Genomic DNA, 15,589 nt, shown 5'->3' with positions numbered 1-15,589 from the left:
TCGCTATTTTCATATTAATATGATTCTAAAATTTACTCGGATATTAACGCTATAATAATGACATTAGTTACGAGTATTGTTCTAAACATTTAATATAATTAAATTTTTAGACCAAACTAATTAGAATCGAAGAAAATTCAAAGAAAATTTCGTCATTAATTGAAAAGACATTTAAATAATTTGACAACTGCCCACGATATTTTGATTAATAAAATTTACGTCATTTTTTTTTATACTTTAAAGAAAATTAAAATTTAATTCTAATTTAAATTAATTTCTATTTTAAAGTCTCAAGATTTATTAAATTTTATATTATAAAAAATATATCATATTATTAATTAAATAAAATCGTATTTAATCCCTCAAATATCAACTATTTTCTTTAAAATTTACAACGTGTTTAATTCCAAACTTATTTAGAAATTACTCAACCAATCAATTAAAAGAGATTAATAATATATTTATTAATAATTAAAGTAAATTGTACTCGTTTTTTTTTAATATTTAATATTAATTGTTCTAGAGGCCCGAGCCCATATATTGTGGATGGGCTCGTTTGCAAAGGCCCATAAAAATTATTGTTATTAAAAATAAAAAAAATAAAAAAAGAAAAAAAGAAAAAGCCATATTCTTACCTATTTTTTAGGTTAATTTGTATTTTTTCTATTAAAAAGGAAAGAAAGAATTCAATTTGAATTCGTTTTGGTCCAGAGATTCGCCGGTTTCAGGTTGCCAACCAGCTGTCTTACACGTGTCTACCATCTAGAACGCCAAGTGTAATATTAATTACATATTTTTTAAAGTATAATATTAAATAATAGACAAATTTAATAATCGATAAATTAGGTAAAAGTGTTTATTTATTTTTAATTATTTATTATTATTTTTAAATAGTTTTCTCGACAACTTTTCTATTTTTAATTATAGGAATGGAAAGAATTTTGAGTAATAATTACAGGGGCAAAATCGTCTTTTGACAAAGACGGGTCAAAAGAGGCAAATAATTCGCGACAGATCACAACCTGCCCGAAATGAAATGATTCCACCCGACCCGAATCTCCTGTTGTATATCTCGATGGGTCCCACAAATACTATAAATAATAAATTTTAATTTGCATTAAATTATATTTGAAATTTTGATAAATATCTGCATGTTTTTTTGTTAAAATTAATATGTGAATTTGCATAAATTGAATATTCTGTCAAGATTTCAACACTAATTAGTCCAATTTATTTATTTATTTTTGTTGGTTGGGTTGACCTGATTAATAAAATGTCAACATGTTTCAGATTTCTGAAAATCAACCCAATCCAAATTGAAAAAAAAAAAAAAACCCAATAAAACATAACAAAACATTTAAATATATTTCACTTTTGTATTCAATAATTATAATAATTATTAGGGACAAACTATATTTAAGGGTAAAATTGTGATTTTCCTAAAAAATAATAATAATAAAATACAACGGTCAACGACGAAATATGGCGGCTGACCGTTGACTGAAAATGAAGAAACACATTTGACTTTTAAAAGACCCAATTATTCCTCTAAACAGCCGCCAATCCAGAGATTATTATTAAAATTAAACAAAATTCAATTGGGTGGCTCTTGTTTTAATCCTCTGGTTCTTGGACTTCCTCGAAATCTCGACGGCTTACAGGAAGCGTCGAAGATTATTTGGGTCGAATATAATCAACCGTCGCACTGGAACCGCGAAGCACGGGATTATAGCCGCTGTTGGTTGGTTCCTCTAAGACCATTACTTATAACGGACTGGTCATGAGTCCATGACCAATCGGAGAATTAACGGGAAGGATTTTGGTCCATTCGTTGTTCACTAGCGATGAATCGGATTGTGATGTGGAGTTTTGTGAGAGGTGTGGCTAATAATAGCCGGAGATTTGGTTCGGTTGCCGGTCTTGGCGGTGGCGGCGGCGGTGGTGGTGGTGGTGGTCTGAGGGTTACTTTGACGGCGATGGCGTCTCCGGGAACGAGGTATCAATCGGTGGCGAATGAGGGGTTTCACTGGCGGAGGATGATGAGCTCGTCGACGGCGGTGGCGGAAGAACAGGGGATGAAGAACGTTGAGAATCAGGGGAAAGAGAAGGAAAAGGAAAAGGAAAAGGAGAATGCTCTGGTTTCTAGCTATTGGGGGATTTACAGGCCGAGGATTACAAGGGAAGATGGATCTGAATGGCCATGGAATTGTTTTATGGTATGAATTCGTTCTTCTTGGTCGTTGTATTCTTGCCCGCCAACTGTTTGATAAAATGTCTGCTCGCCTTTTGGCTTAAATTTTGTGTCATTTTCTTGTGTATTTTGATTGGATTCTTTATGAAGTTTCTGAAACTGTTGCTATGAACGCAGCCGTGGGATACTTACAGTGCGAATTTGTCCATTGATCTTGGAAAGCACCATGAGCCGAAATGTTTTCTTGATAAATTTGCTTATCGTGTTGTGAAGGTTCTTCGAATCCCGACAGATTTGTTCTTCCAGGTGGGTTATCTGATATGTTTGTACTTCATTCATCCTGGCCCCTTGAATTCACATGATCTTCTATGTTGTGCAGAGGCGCTACGGTTGTCGAGCAGTGATGCTCGAAACGGTGGCAGCCGTCCCGGGGATGGTCGCCGGGATGCTGCTGCACTTGAAATCTCTCAGGAAGTTTCAGCACAGTGGTGGGTGGATCAAGGCCTTGCTTGAAGAAGCAGAGAATGAAAGGATGCATCTAATGACGATGATTGAGCTTGTGCAGCCCAAGTGGTATGAGCGGCTGCTTGTGATCACAGTGCAGGGAGTGTTTTTCAATGCGTTCTTTGTGCTCTACTTGACGTCCCCCAAATTGGCTCATAGAATTGTTGGGTATTTGGAGGAGGAAGCCATCCATTCTTACACCGAGTACTTGAAGGATATCAACGAAGGGAAGATCGAGAACGTGCCCGCTCCGGCCATCGCCATTGACTACTGGCGGCTGCCTAAGGATGCAAGGCTGAAGGATGTCATCACGGTGATTCGGGCCGATGAGGGGCACCACCGCGACGTCAACCATTTCGCTTCTGTGAGTAATTTTGCTTCTTTTCTGTATGGTTCATTCAATTGAGTAACTTTGGTTCTTTTTGTGGGCAGGACATCCATTTTCAAGGAAAGGAACTGAGAGAATCAGCAGCCCCTCTTGGATATCACTGAAGTGGAAATGGTTATAGGTAATGTGTCGTAATTTGTAAATACATCAAATCTCACTCGAATTTACGGAATGTACGTCCAATAAAGACCTTGATTGGTTTATTAGGTATATGGTCTATATGATTGCATGTAGTTTGAATTGTTCTTTTTTCTCGAAAATAAAAAGTTATAGATATGTACATGTTGTTCGATTTCACTTTTTTGACCTTATTGATATTAGACAAGTTGTTCGGGTCATCAACTTGGAGTTTTTTAACCCACATACCTCACAACTTAGGAGCAAATAATTCACTCGATCTTCACCCGTTTTCATTGTCGATGAAGTTCACTCTTTTTTTCCCTCACATTCTTTCCTTCTTCTTATCGATGGTTTGAGCTTCATTTTCTTCGTTTTTCGGTTTCATAACTGAGCATTAAAAAATGTAAATATTTTGCCTTTGATATAGAAATTCAACAGCTTTCTCAGGAAGTATAAGGACTAATTTATAATTGAAGTCAAATTACAATAAGAAAAAACCTAAGAAAATAAAATTTGAAATAAAAAAAAAAAAGATAACTAATCAAAAAAGTCAGGATGGCCGAGTGGTCTAAGGCGCCAGACTCAAGTTCTGGTCCTCGTGAGAGGGCGTGGGTTCAAATCCCACTTCTGACACACACATTTTAATTTGTTTTTATTTTTATTGGGCTTTTGGGCCGTTTTTATCAATTAGCCTGGCCCAACTTCTACCTGTAGGAAATGGAGTCTCAAAAATAGGTTAAAAGGATTTTGAGTCAGGCTCACTGATAGAAAAAAAATGGCCGAACGGCTCTCTCAAATGTGGGTCCGGATACTAAACTAAATGGGCCGAGCCCAATAAAATAAGTAAAAGTTAAAATAATAAATTGTCAGAAGTGGGATTTGAACCCACGCCCTCTCACGAGGACCAGAACTTGAGTCTGGCGCCTTAGACCACTCGGCCATCCTGACTTTTTTGTTATTTTTAATTTCTTTTTTAAATGATTTTTTGATCAATTATCCCGACCCAATAAAATAAAGAAGAACTAAAATAAGTTTGTCAGAAGTGGGATTTGAACCCACGCCCTCTCACGAGGACCAGAACTTGAGTCTGGCGCCTTAGACCACTCGGCCATCCTGACTTGATTGTTTATTTTATTTCTTCTTTTTGTACTTTTTTTTATTTTAACCCGGCCCAGTAAAATAAAGAAAAATTAAAATGATTTGTCAGAAGTGGGATTTGAACCCACGCCCTCTCACGAAGACCAGAACTTGAGTCTGGCGCCTTAGACCACTCGGCCATCCTGACTTGTTTGTTGACCGAGAAAGAAATTTAAATGTATCAAATAATTATTAACATAATAAATTAAACAATAAAATAAAATAATAAAGCATACGTTTTTCGTAACCACCTTTCGTATATATTAAAATATATACTTTAATAAACCCTAAACCCTATATATAGACGTTAAGATAAATAACTACTGATATCCAACTACTACGACCAAGACATATCATATATATATATATATATATATATATATATATATATATATATAAACCTTACTAATAAAATTGATAAAATTAAAATTTTATTTTTATTGAATCTAAGTACGATATCCATGGAGTGATGTGGGGACGAGAACATCGGACAAAATTCCTAATTTATTTTCACCGGAATTCATTACCAAAAATTTGTAATTAAATATTACCATTAAAGTACTATTTTTTTTTTTTTTTTTTTATAATATGAATGTGATTTAAATCATCATGAAAGAAAAAAAAAAAAAAAAAAAAAAAAAAAAACCTGAATTATAAAACAATTCGTTTTTTTTTTCATTATATTATATATATAAACTAAGCAAAATTTATATTATTATAAAGATAAAAGTTGTTGTTTTTTTTTGTTTTTTTGTTGTTTTTTCTTTCTTTCTTTTGTTCTTCCTTTTCTCATTGAGATTCCATAGTCGCGCGAACTGTGTTCCTCATTTCCAACGTACTTCGTTTCACCTGAAAAAACAACCATTTCACGTTTCCTTTCATTCACTGCCTTCCAAGTTATAGCAATTTGAATCCAATCCCTTTGATCCAATCCAAACCCTTCAGCCCCACAATTCCCTCCATCCCTTATCCTTTCTTCCAGTTTCTTTTCACTCATCTTCCGATCTTTGAAGATTCAACAATTTCCCGTACTCTCTTATGGCGGAGGGTGAATTGGAGAGGGGCGAGACCAATTGTGGCCTTGCTTCAATGGATTCCATCGAATCGCGATGGGTATTTCAGGATGAGGATCAATCGGAGATCGACGACGACGAGGATGAGGAAGACGACGACGAGGATGCAGAGCGGAATCGTCTGGATTTGGAATCTGAGGAAGAAGATAATGTTGAGCAGAAATTGATTCGCACTGGTCCGCGGATTGATTCATTCGATGTCGAAGCCCTTGAGGTCCCTGGTGCGCAGAGAAATGACTACGAGGTGCTATGAATTTTCTATTTGAGTTGATTTTTTTTTTTTTTTTGGTCTTAATCTTGTATATCTGCCGTTTGGCTACCGAGAAAATGAGGGGGGCGAGATTGAACTGGAACACATGCTGTAGTTTATTTTACGTCGTGATCTTCGTTTCCTAGCAACTAGAATAAAGTGTAATATGTAGTTAACCGGACATTTAGTGGCATTATTGGTTATCTCCAGATTCCGAGTTACTATTTACTCAGTTGATAGATGATTTGATGTCAGTGTCTGTTCCATGCGGGCTAAAATGGCGATAATGGCTGTATTGCATTCTATGTTAGTGTGTTTGGTTATCACAAGTGGTCGGGATTTTCTTATACAAATTTTGTCCAAGATTTGTAACTTTTTTGAATCGTATATTAAGTTAGATGGAATGATAGTTTTATAACATAAATTCCTGGGTATGAAAGTATTTGAAGTACAGAAGTTCCCATGCTCTTTTTTGGGCTCTGGTGACTTGGGCAGTCCTTTTAACATTGGTTTCTTCCATGCTATGTTGACTGGAGAGATCTCTTTTAGTTTCACTTTTCTCCTTTTATTCTTGGATCACTTATCCCCCAGCCTTTGGTATGATACAGTGTTTTTCTTTTTTGTAATAGACCTATATTAGTGTACTAATCTAGCGATTTGACCACATTGGAAATGTGTGGAGGATGGGAAACAAGGGGTTTCTTGAACTTTTGGGACGTCATCTTCCTTGTTTCTCTGGTTATTGTAGTTTCATGTTCTAGAAATCTTGCAAATGTCATTTTATTTTATTTATTCTTTTACTTAAAAAGGAGTTAAGGATTATGATTTGATCCACATGGGCTATTAGAGGAATAGTAGAATATTTGTAATTTACTTAACTTATTTTCAGGACTTCAGCGTGGGGAAGAAAATCGGTCTTGCTTTCCAGACCCTTGGGGTTGTATTCGGTGATGTTGGGACAAGCCCTCTATATACCTTCAGTGTCATGTTCAACAAAGTTCCTATTAATGGAGATGAAGATGTTATTGGGGCATTATCTCTAGTTATCTACACCTTAATCTTGATTTCACTAGTCAAGTATGTACTCGTTGTTCTTCTGGCAAATGATGATGGTGAAGGTATGCTTTCTAAACTTATGTGTACGCATTTAAAATTACTCCCCTCGAATGCTCATATTTATGTGTATTGATGAAATTTTTTTGTGAGCTCTTATCTTGAAGGAGCGCTCAAAATTTGCTGCTCCTCCTCGTTTGTTTGTTTGCCTCAAGGATCCAATGTATAGCTGACGCTTACGTGTCTTTTTTCTAGAAACTTTATTTGGTTTTAGCCTGGTTTTTTGTATGGCCTTTTTTCTCTTTTCATCTCTCATTATGAAGTGGTTCTCTTGGCAAAAGAATACTGGCCATAACTTTTCTGGTATTACATGTTAAGAGAAAAACATCATGCACTCTCTCTCTCCCTCTTCTCCATTTCCAATCCCAACTGTATGTACTTTATACAGATGAAATCTCACTGAGGTTTTAGTTAGCTTTATGCACTTTAAAAGTCCATGGAGTTTTGAAATTGTTCTACTATTTTGCTAATGGTTAGTTGAGTGTCTTTTTGTAATTTCTCCCATTTCCTAGTCGGTTTTGAACCCTTATCATCCTTCAGTTGCATGTGTTTTTTGGTCTAGTGTAGTTCTTATCCTTATGCCTTCCAACCCAAAGTAACATGCATATAAATACCGAAGGGTGGTCAAGTAATTAGGGGTGTCATAGATTATACTGAGGTAATATGCAATATGCATAACTCCAAATTTTCCGAGCCCTTGAGGAGAAATTTTGATAGTTCCATCGGAAGTTAGTGAATATTTGCTAATTTATGTCTGTTCCAGATAGCTATTTGTCAAGTCTTAGGGAATAGATAGTCTTTTGTCAAGTCTTAGCACCAATGTTTCTATCGTTTTGTGCATGCAAATATACAATGAAGCATAAAGTGTGATTTTCTTAGTCGTCAACTTTTGCAGGTGGTACTTTTGCTTTGTACTCTTTAATTTGTAGACATGCCAAGGTCAGTCTTCTCCCAAATCAACTTCCTTCAGATACCCGAATATCAAGTTTTAGGTTAAAGGTGCCATCGGCTGAATTGGAAAGATCACTAAAAATAAAGGAAAAACTTGAGGCTTCCTTGACTTTAAAGAAGCTTATTTTGATTCTCGTTCTTGCTGGAACTTCTATGGTAATAGCTGATGGAGTTGTTACACCAGCAATGTCGGGTTTGTATATTCTATCTCTCCTCTTTTCTGCTCGGTAAAATTCTAATGCTTCCAGCATTGGGACAATGTAAGCTATATCAAATGTATTGTGATCTTGGCCTTGGCCCGAACTGATGACAGACAAACTCTTATTCTCCCTGTATTATTAGTTGGTAGCTTCGTTTTTATTCTCTTATGCTGGTAATGAAATTACACTTTTATTCCATAAAGCATTTCTTTTACTGTTTAGAATACCTTCAACTTCTTATCTCTTATATTTGGAAAATGTTTCTAAACCAATAATGGAGCTAGAGTATTGAGGAGTGTATTTATTATTACTAATTTTGAATAAGGACGACCTTCTGTTTTTCCTCTTGTAGTAATGTCAGCTGTTGGTGGACTAAAGATTGCAGTGGAGGCAATCAACCAAGGTAGTTTTTAACCTGTTTGACTTTCCCAAATATCTTTTACTGTGTACAATCCCTATTATATGGAAATTGATTTAGATAGACCACAACATGATTACAGATTTTGAAGTGTTTTATGATACTCAGGGAGTATCTTCTTGAGCCATTCATTTTTCCAACTATTTTATGAGAGACAATCAGCTGCTTTGATTTTTAATTAATTAATTTAGTTTTTATTATAGCTTGCAGTTTATTGTAATTCATACTATTTCCATGTTAGTGTCCAGAGTTCTATGACTATGCAACAGTGAAATCTGGGCTTATGATTTGTGTATGGATATGCAATTGAGGGCTAGACTATTTCCCCTAATTCAATTTGTGAGTTACCATCGACATGAGAAGAACACATTTTGGCAAGTCATTGGTATATTTTTTGTATTTGTTACGTACTTGGGTATAAAAAGTCTCTCTCTCTCTCACCCCCCCCCCCCCCCCCCCCCCCCCCTCTCTCTTTTCAATTGAATACTTTTAAAATCAGTTTGTATATTTTATATACGATCATTTCTGACCTTCTCCAAAACTTGTATACTTGAAACTCATGAAGAAATTTCTTAGAATTTCTAAGCAACTCTCCCTTGTGTATTCTTGGTCAGTTTGAGACGGTTTTATGTAATTTCTTGGGTTGGGTGTGGCTTATAAAAATCTCTATCCTGTTAATGGTTATGCCCTTATTTCTCTAAATTATTTCTTATTGCTATGTATATTGGGTCTCAATCATTTTTGTTTACTACTTGTTGTTTTGCAGATGAGGCTGTGATGATCTCAGTTGCCTGTCTTATAGTTCTGTTCAGTGTTCAGAAGTATGGCACTAGCAAAGTGGGGCTCGCTGTTGGTCCTGCATTATTCATATGGTTTTGTACTCTTGCAGGCCTTGGGATTTATAACCTTGTCATATATGACCGCAGTGTCTTGAAGGCATTCAATCCCGTTCACATATATTATTTCTTCAAAAGGAACTCTACCAATGCATGGTATTGCCTTGGAGGTTGTATTTTATGTGCTACCGGTAAACACTCTGATCTATTCAACATTTCTTTTTTGATTTAGTTTAAACAAGAGACACATTTCATCGATATAAATTACAAAGTCCATTATTATATCCTAGTAGACATGTTTGATAACTATTTGGTTTTTGAAAATTAAGCTTATGAACAATATAGATTTCTTTGTTTTGTTTTTCTACTTTTTACAAAGGTTTTCAAAATATAAATCAAATTGTGAAAACTAAAAAAGTAGTTTTGAAAATTTTGTTTTTGTTTTTGGTATTTTATCAAGAATTCAAATCTAAAACCATAGTAAAGAAGTTGTAAGGAAAGAAACACAATTTAAAAAAATCAAAGATGAAATACCAAATGGTTATCACAAGGGGACTGGACTATGGAGGGGGACTAGTGGCCACTGATTTTCCTCAAAACTTCGTACCTTCAGATCTGTTACATAATGTACGACTTTGGTAGCCTTCTGATGTTTCTTGAATTCATGTGACATATTGTGATTCAATGCCTACTATTACCGATTACAACAGTAGGATAGATGTAGAAAATTAATAATGAAGATCCTCATATCCATAGAAAATTTCCGATTACTGTTTAGCACATGACTAGTGATTATCTGTAGTTTAAAATAATTTAATTTGGTGCGACTTTGATCAGCATGGATATTTTTTATCTCTCTTATTTTATTTCTGATAATGATTTACCAGGTTCCGAGGCGATGTTTGCAGATCTTTGCTATTTCCCTGTGCGGTCAATACAGGTAGGAAGATGTAATTTAAGATTGTCGAATTAGTTACTTCACACACATTCTTTCTAGATGATGCTTTGCACTTTTGAAGATGTTATTTGTGCAACCTGTTGCCTTTCAGCATTTCCCGCTTTTTGTTGTCTAATAAGACTTGGTGAATGTTTGCAGCTTACATTTGTCTTCCTCGTCTTGCCTTGTCTTTTCTTGGGTTATTTGGGTCAAGCTGCCTACCTGATATCAAACCACAATGGAGCTGAGCATGTTTTTTATAATTCCGTTCCCAGTAAGGCTCATTAACTATCTGTATTGATTTGCAAAGCTCGATGATTTTACATCTTCACAAGCTTCAGTCTCAGTGGGTGCATTTGCTTATACAATTATTTTGCTTTCTGTCTACAGAAAGTGCCTTCTGGCCAGTTTTTCTCATCGCTAATGTTGCTGCATTAATTGCCAGTAGAGCAATGACTACGGCTACCTTTTCGTGTATAAAACAATCGACAGCACTTGGATGTTTTCCTCGTCTTAAGATCATTCATACATCTAGGAAATTCATGGGGCAGATCTATATCCCGGTGTTGAATTGGTTTTTGTTGGCAGTTTGCCTGGTGGTCATCTGTTCCATATCTAGCATGTATGAGATTGGAAACGCATATGGTAATATTCACATTTTCTCATGATCTGTATTTTCCATTGTTTTACCAGAAATAATTTTTCTTTGAGGATAAGTTGGCCCATGTTAGATAAATATAGATCACGTTTCCATCTTAACGTGTCTACCTGAACTCAATCCAATATTTTTTAATTTACAATGAAAGCTTTTAGTTTTTTTTGTCCAAATAGTGTATGGTAGATTCGGGGGCATATGGAGGCTGCGTTATTGTCCCCTTGTCCCATAATTCTTTTACCCTTTACTCTTTTGTATTGCATATGTTATTTCTACCTATCTTTATGCTAACTAATCTTTCGAGCAGGTATCGCTGAGCTGGGAGTGATGATGATGACAACTATCTTGTTAACCATTGTAATGCTTCTTATATGGCAGATAAATATTATCATCGTGATGGGTTTTGCGATGATCTTTCTTGGGATAGAACTGATATTTTTCTCGTCTGTCTTATGGGGTGTGGGTGATGGAAGTTGGATCATATTGGTCTTCGCAGTGATTATGTTCTTCATTATGTATATCTGGAACTACGGAAGCAAGCTCAAGTATGAAACTGAAGTCAAACAAAAACTGTCAATGGATTTAATGCGGGAACTCGGATGCAATCTCGGGACAATCAGAGCTCCTGGCATCGGTTTGGTCTATAATGAACTAGTGAAAGGAATACCTGCAATATTTGGCCATTTTCTGACTACTCTTCCTGCTGTTCATTCAATGATCATATTTGTCTGTATCAAGTATGTACCAGTTCCTGTTGTGCCTCAGAGTGAGAGATTTCTTTTCCGCCGAGTCTGCCCAAAGAGCTATCACATTTTTCGCTGCATTGCCAGGTATGACATGCAATTTCCCTAAGAAATGTGTTATATTTCATAACCGCTCTTCCCATAATTAAGAAGGAAACTCTGCTATTGTGAAAAGAAAGGTTGATCTTTTAAGTATGTGACTAATTTAGCTAATTAGATGTGATACTCTACCTTTATATGATCTTTCATTGTGGGCTCATCACTTAACAGGTATGGTTACAAGGATGTCCGAAAAGAAAATCATCAGGTATTTGAGCAGCTCTTAATTGAAAGCCTTGAGAAATTCATCCGTCGAGAAGCACAAGAAAGATCATTAGAGAGTGATGGAGATGACGATACTGATTCCGACGAGATCCATAGGTCGCAACTTCTCATAGCTCCCAATGGAAGTGTCTATTCACTTGGCATTCCTCTCCTCGCTGAATTCAACGAGACTAGACCCATAACTGAAATCATCAACGTACCAGAAGAGGTGCAGCCAATTGAATCTCTAGACCCCTCAATCCCAGATGCAGAGCAATCACTTGAGAGAGAGCTTTCCTTTATAAGAAAGGCTAAAGAATCAGGTGTAGTGTACCTTCTCGGTCATGGAGACATTAGAGCAAGAAAGGATTCTTGGTTTATCAAGAAGCTAATGATCAATTACTTCTATGCGTTTTTAAGAAAGAACAGCAGGAGGGGCATTGCCAACTTGAGTGTTCCCCACACCCACCTGATGCAGGTTGGCATGACATATATGGTTTAGAAGCTCAATTTTGTTGCCAATTTACTGTAGAATCAAATCAGATATGAAGATTACCAACTATGTGTAGCACGAGTGAAAGAAGTCCGAGAAAAAACAAAAACAAAAAATGGAAAATGGTCTTTTGCAATCTCCGGTGCACTACAATGCAACATACTGTTGATTTTCTATGGCCATCTGGATTCAGAGGAAGCTCTGTTACATCCTTGGTTACTCGGAGGGCTTTTCGAGGTTGTTGCCTGTGTAGTTCGTTCATTCGTGTTCATGCATGGTGATGAACGCCTGAGATATTTGAAATTTCGTGAATTCTGTTGATGCAATCCCTCGCTGTAGATCTCTTACGACTTAAAAAGACCTCTTTGGATTAGTTTGGCCTCCATCCAACCTTTAGATGCATCAATGATTCAGTCTTGTAGTGAGTTGTTTTTACTGTAGCTTATTTATGTCCCCTACTTACTCTTTCCCCTTTTCATGATAATGCAAAATCGTGCTGGTAGTTGAATTTCTATTCAGATTTTTGTGCCTAGATTTCAAGAAATCCCATTAAATGAGGGTATCCCATCCCCCTCTGACCCAGTTGAATGAAACAGATGTTCACTATCTAAGTAGAAAAGAATATTTTCAATTTCAGTTACTCGAAATCCAGAAGCCCAGTTCGTGGAAGTGACGATCTGAACAGGGTCGGAACTTATCCAACAAGGAATTTCGCTACCTTAGGACCATTATAGTTACAGCCACTGATCATTAGGGCTTCGGTCGCCAGCTCCCTGGTAATCAGGTCACCAACTTCCTTGACCTTCCGACACTGGGCAGACATCAGCCCCCATACATGATCTTACAACTTCTGAAAGGAAGAGATGAATTGATGTATTTTTTTATTGGAGTGTTACTGCAAAATAAACACGTGTATTGTCGAGGTTAAATTACCATTTAATATTACAGAGTGACAAGTGCATTATTCATTTCCATAGCACATCACATCGCCAGAAAAGGCTCAGTAGGCAACCATGGGCGCAGCAGTAACCTGAAATGAGCCATAATACTAAGGAACCTGTAGATAACATGTTATTTTGTGCTCCATCCTTCTTCTATTCAGAACCATGTGGAACACCTTCTTCTACGAGCTATGCATTAACACTTTCTGGTTCAAAGATAGCTCTCTGTTAGCAAACAACTCCATGCTATGCCCATGGCTCATCCATGCTAAGGGACCAGATACATAATATAAATCCACCATCAATGATCAAAAAGCCTGCAAATTTTCATAAGAAATTCAGCACACAAAAATGTTGATCAAATCACTGTAATAAATCTCTCTGTCCTGTAGTCAAACCAGCTACTTTCCCTTGTCTTTTCATGAGGTAGGCGCAATCTGGTCACAATTAGAGACTAATATCTTTCATGCTAAAGGTAAAACAAGCATTCCAGGCTATGAGTCAAGAGATAGAAGTAAGATCAGAGAAATGTATAATCCACAACAGGAAAGAAACTATAGCCACATAAAAAGATTGGACACTGGCCACAAGAATTTTTTGTGGTGCACAACTGCAAGGAGAAAGTTGATATTGCATATCTCAAATGAAGTCCAAACAGATAAGGCATATATCAAGAGGCTGTTTCGAATCTTTCAATCTCACGTGTCGTTGAACTTGAATAAAAAGAAAACACTTATTTGATGTTGGTGTATATAAAAACATCCCGTCGTCATCGTTACTGCAGTAAGTGAACACTTGAAGGCAACCTACATCAATTTAAACCTGGAAAATTTTACACTGATGTATATGAAAAGAAAAACATCCAATTGTCATCATTATTGCAAAGGGCAAGTAGGAACTTGAAGGCGAGCTACATCCATTTGAACCAGGAAAACTTTCCAACAAAGATAAAAAGACATCATCATCAAGATTCCAGTCCCATACACCTAGACACGGCGTTGCTTTGGAAGTCTGCAACCGTTGTGAGCACGTCTTGTAGTATCTTCAATGTAAACAATTGGATTTTGATCACGTTTAGAATCTGTAAAACCATCTCTCCAACTCAAGATCGCTTGTTTTTTCTTCTTAAAGTAAGTAAAGCCTTTCACCCTCATCACAACTGATTTCAACCCCAATTTTTTAGATTCACGGCCAACATACTCTGCAGTTGCTTCGGCAGCATAACGGGACAGTTTAGGCCCTCCTTTCAGTTCTTCAAGACGGCCAGAAGAGGCCTTAAGCTTTGTGTTTCCTTTGTTATCCGTAACAGTGATAAATGTATTGTTACGCATCAGCTTTACATGGACAATATCAGCATTGTGCTCCATATTGGGTGGTCTAGGAAACTGAGAACTACCCATAAAATCCATTCCATCTTCCTCTAAAATTCCCCTGACGAAGTTCATGGACTTAAAGTTCCTTCCTGTATCAGCATTCGGCCGGCCATCGTAGTGTACATAACATCTAGAGCTAGAAGAATAAGGAACAGAGACATTTTCACTCGAACGCGCCAAACCCCAACAAGGCCCTTGAGCTCCCAATCCTTTCCAAGCACGTCCTACAATCTCCCGTCCAACATTCACAGAATCACCACGTGGAAGGTCCACACAGCCTGCGATCCGCAAAAGAAAACACTCGAAAAATTCACTTCGCCAGAAAATGACATCCTTAACTTTATCTCTCTTTAGTGAAAAAGCAAATGCATTGAATCGTTAAAATCAATAGATTCAAAAAGAAAGATCTTAATCACATAACAAACCTTTCCTATACCTAAAACGCCAAACCCCATTTAGAACATAAATTATAAGTGCCGATAATCGTCATTCCCGAATCAGATAGCAAGTAAAAAATAAAATTCACCTGAATCCTGCCTGTCTATTTGAACGGATCCAGAGATCTCCGATCCGCGAGAAAAGTGGAGAGAGGACATGGGAGAACGAGCATCAGTGCCAAAAAATGGAGAAATGGAGAGGCGAGAAGAAGAGAAGGAAGAGCCATGAGAGAGAGAGGAGGAACGGAAGAGAGAAGAGAGGTGAGGGAGGGGAAGTCTCCGCATCGTCGTCGATCGGCCGCAGCAGAGGTTCCGAGAATACGAATGTCGAACGAAAAAAAAAACCCTAACTTACTTGCCGGCCCAATTATAGTGCTCTTTTTTTCCTTAGTGGATGGTTTTCTTATAAGTTAGGTTTATTTTTTAAAAAATAAATTACTCTTTTATTAAATAAATAAATAGATAAATAAGGGGCTAAATTAATAAAAATAAATACAACTTTTTTCTAAAAAAAAGTTTTTAAATT

The 15,589-nt window shown here is 36.6% G+C and overlaps 3 protein-coding genes and 4 non-coding genes across 7 annotated transcripts; 3 read left to right on the top strand and 4 right to left on the bottom strand.

Annotated features, from left to right (window-relative positions):
- The first annotated feature begins 1,642 nt into the window (after positions 1–1,642).
- LOC111789745 (ubiquinol oxidase, mitochondrial) lies at positions 1,643–3,380 on the top strand. The gene is made up of 4 exons (XM_023670429.2): positions 1,643–2,216; positions 2,369–2,497; positions 2,571–3,059; positions 3,128–3,380. The coding sequence occupies exons 1-4, from the start codon at positions 1,845–1,847 to the stop codon at positions 3,185–3,187; spliced, it is 1,050 nt and encodes a 349-aa protein (XP_023526197.2). The 5' UTR covers positions 1,643–1,844; the 3' UTR covers positions 3,188–3,380.
- A 372-nt stretch (positions 3,381–3,752) lies between these two features.
- Positions 3,753–3,836, top strand: TRNAL-CAA (transfer RNA leucine (anticodon CAA)). The gene has a single exon. It is a non-coding gene; the product is annotated as a tRNA-Leu (tRNA).
- Positions 3,837–4,067: 231 nt separating this feature from the next.
- TRNAL-CAA (transfer RNA leucine (anticodon CAA)) lies at positions 4,068–4,151 on the bottom strand. Its single transcript has one exon. It is a non-coding gene; the product is annotated as a tRNA-Leu (tRNA).
- Positions 4,152–4,237: 86 nt separating this feature from the next.
- Positions 4,238–4,321, bottom strand: TRNAL-CAA (transfer RNA leucine (anticodon CAA)). Its single transcript has one exon. It is a non-coding gene; the product is annotated as a tRNA-Leu (tRNA).
- Positions 4,322–4,404: 83 nt separating this feature from the next.
- On the bottom strand, positions 4,405–4,488 carry TRNAL-CAA (transfer RNA leucine (anticodon CAA)). The gene has a single exon. It is a non-coding gene; the product is annotated as a tRNA-Leu (tRNA).
- Positions 4,489–5,112: 624 nt separating this feature from the next.
- Positions 5,113–12,826, top strand: LOC111789734 (potassium transporter 7). Its single transcript, XM_023670410.2, has 10 exons — positions 5,113–5,657; positions 6,553–6,781; positions 7,672–7,920; positions 8,280–8,330; positions 9,112–9,372; positions 10,069–10,121; positions 10,278–10,392; positions 10,509–10,763; positions 11,081–11,603; positions 11,787–12,826. Exons 1-10 carry the CDS (start codon positions 5,379–5,381, stop codon positions 12,319–12,321), a joined length of 2,550 nt encoding a protein of 849 aa, XP_023526178.1. The 5' UTR covers positions 5,113–5,378; the 3' UTR covers positions 12,322–12,826.
- Positions 12,827–13,934: 1,108 nt separating this feature from the next.
- Positions 13,935–15,446, bottom strand: NFD3 (Ribosomal L18p/L5e family protein). Its single transcript, XM_023670399.2, has 2 exons — positions 15,153–15,446; positions 13,935–14,904 (listed from the first exon to the last, which is right to left on the bottom strand). Exons 1-2 carry the CDS (start codon positions 15,346–15,348, stop codon positions 14,240–14,242), a joined length of 861 nt encoding a protein of 286 aa, XP_023526167.2. The 5' UTR covers positions 15,349–15,446; the 3' UTR covers positions 13,935–14,239.
- Positions 15,447–15,589: the final 143 nt, after the last annotated feature.

The sequence above is a fragment of the Cucurbita pepo genome, chromosome 1 (assembly GCF_057944985.1).
Source record: "Cucurbita pepo subsp. pepo isolate OVF chromosome 1, ASM5794498v1, whole genome shotgun sequence".
NCBI classification, from domain to species: domain Eukaryota; kingdom Viridiplantae; phylum Streptophyta; class Magnoliopsida; order Cucurbitales; family Cucurbitaceae; genus Cucurbita; species Cucurbita pepo.
The sequence above is the reverse complement of the archived record's forward strand: the minus strand, read 5'-3'. Positions and strand labels throughout refer to the sequence as shown.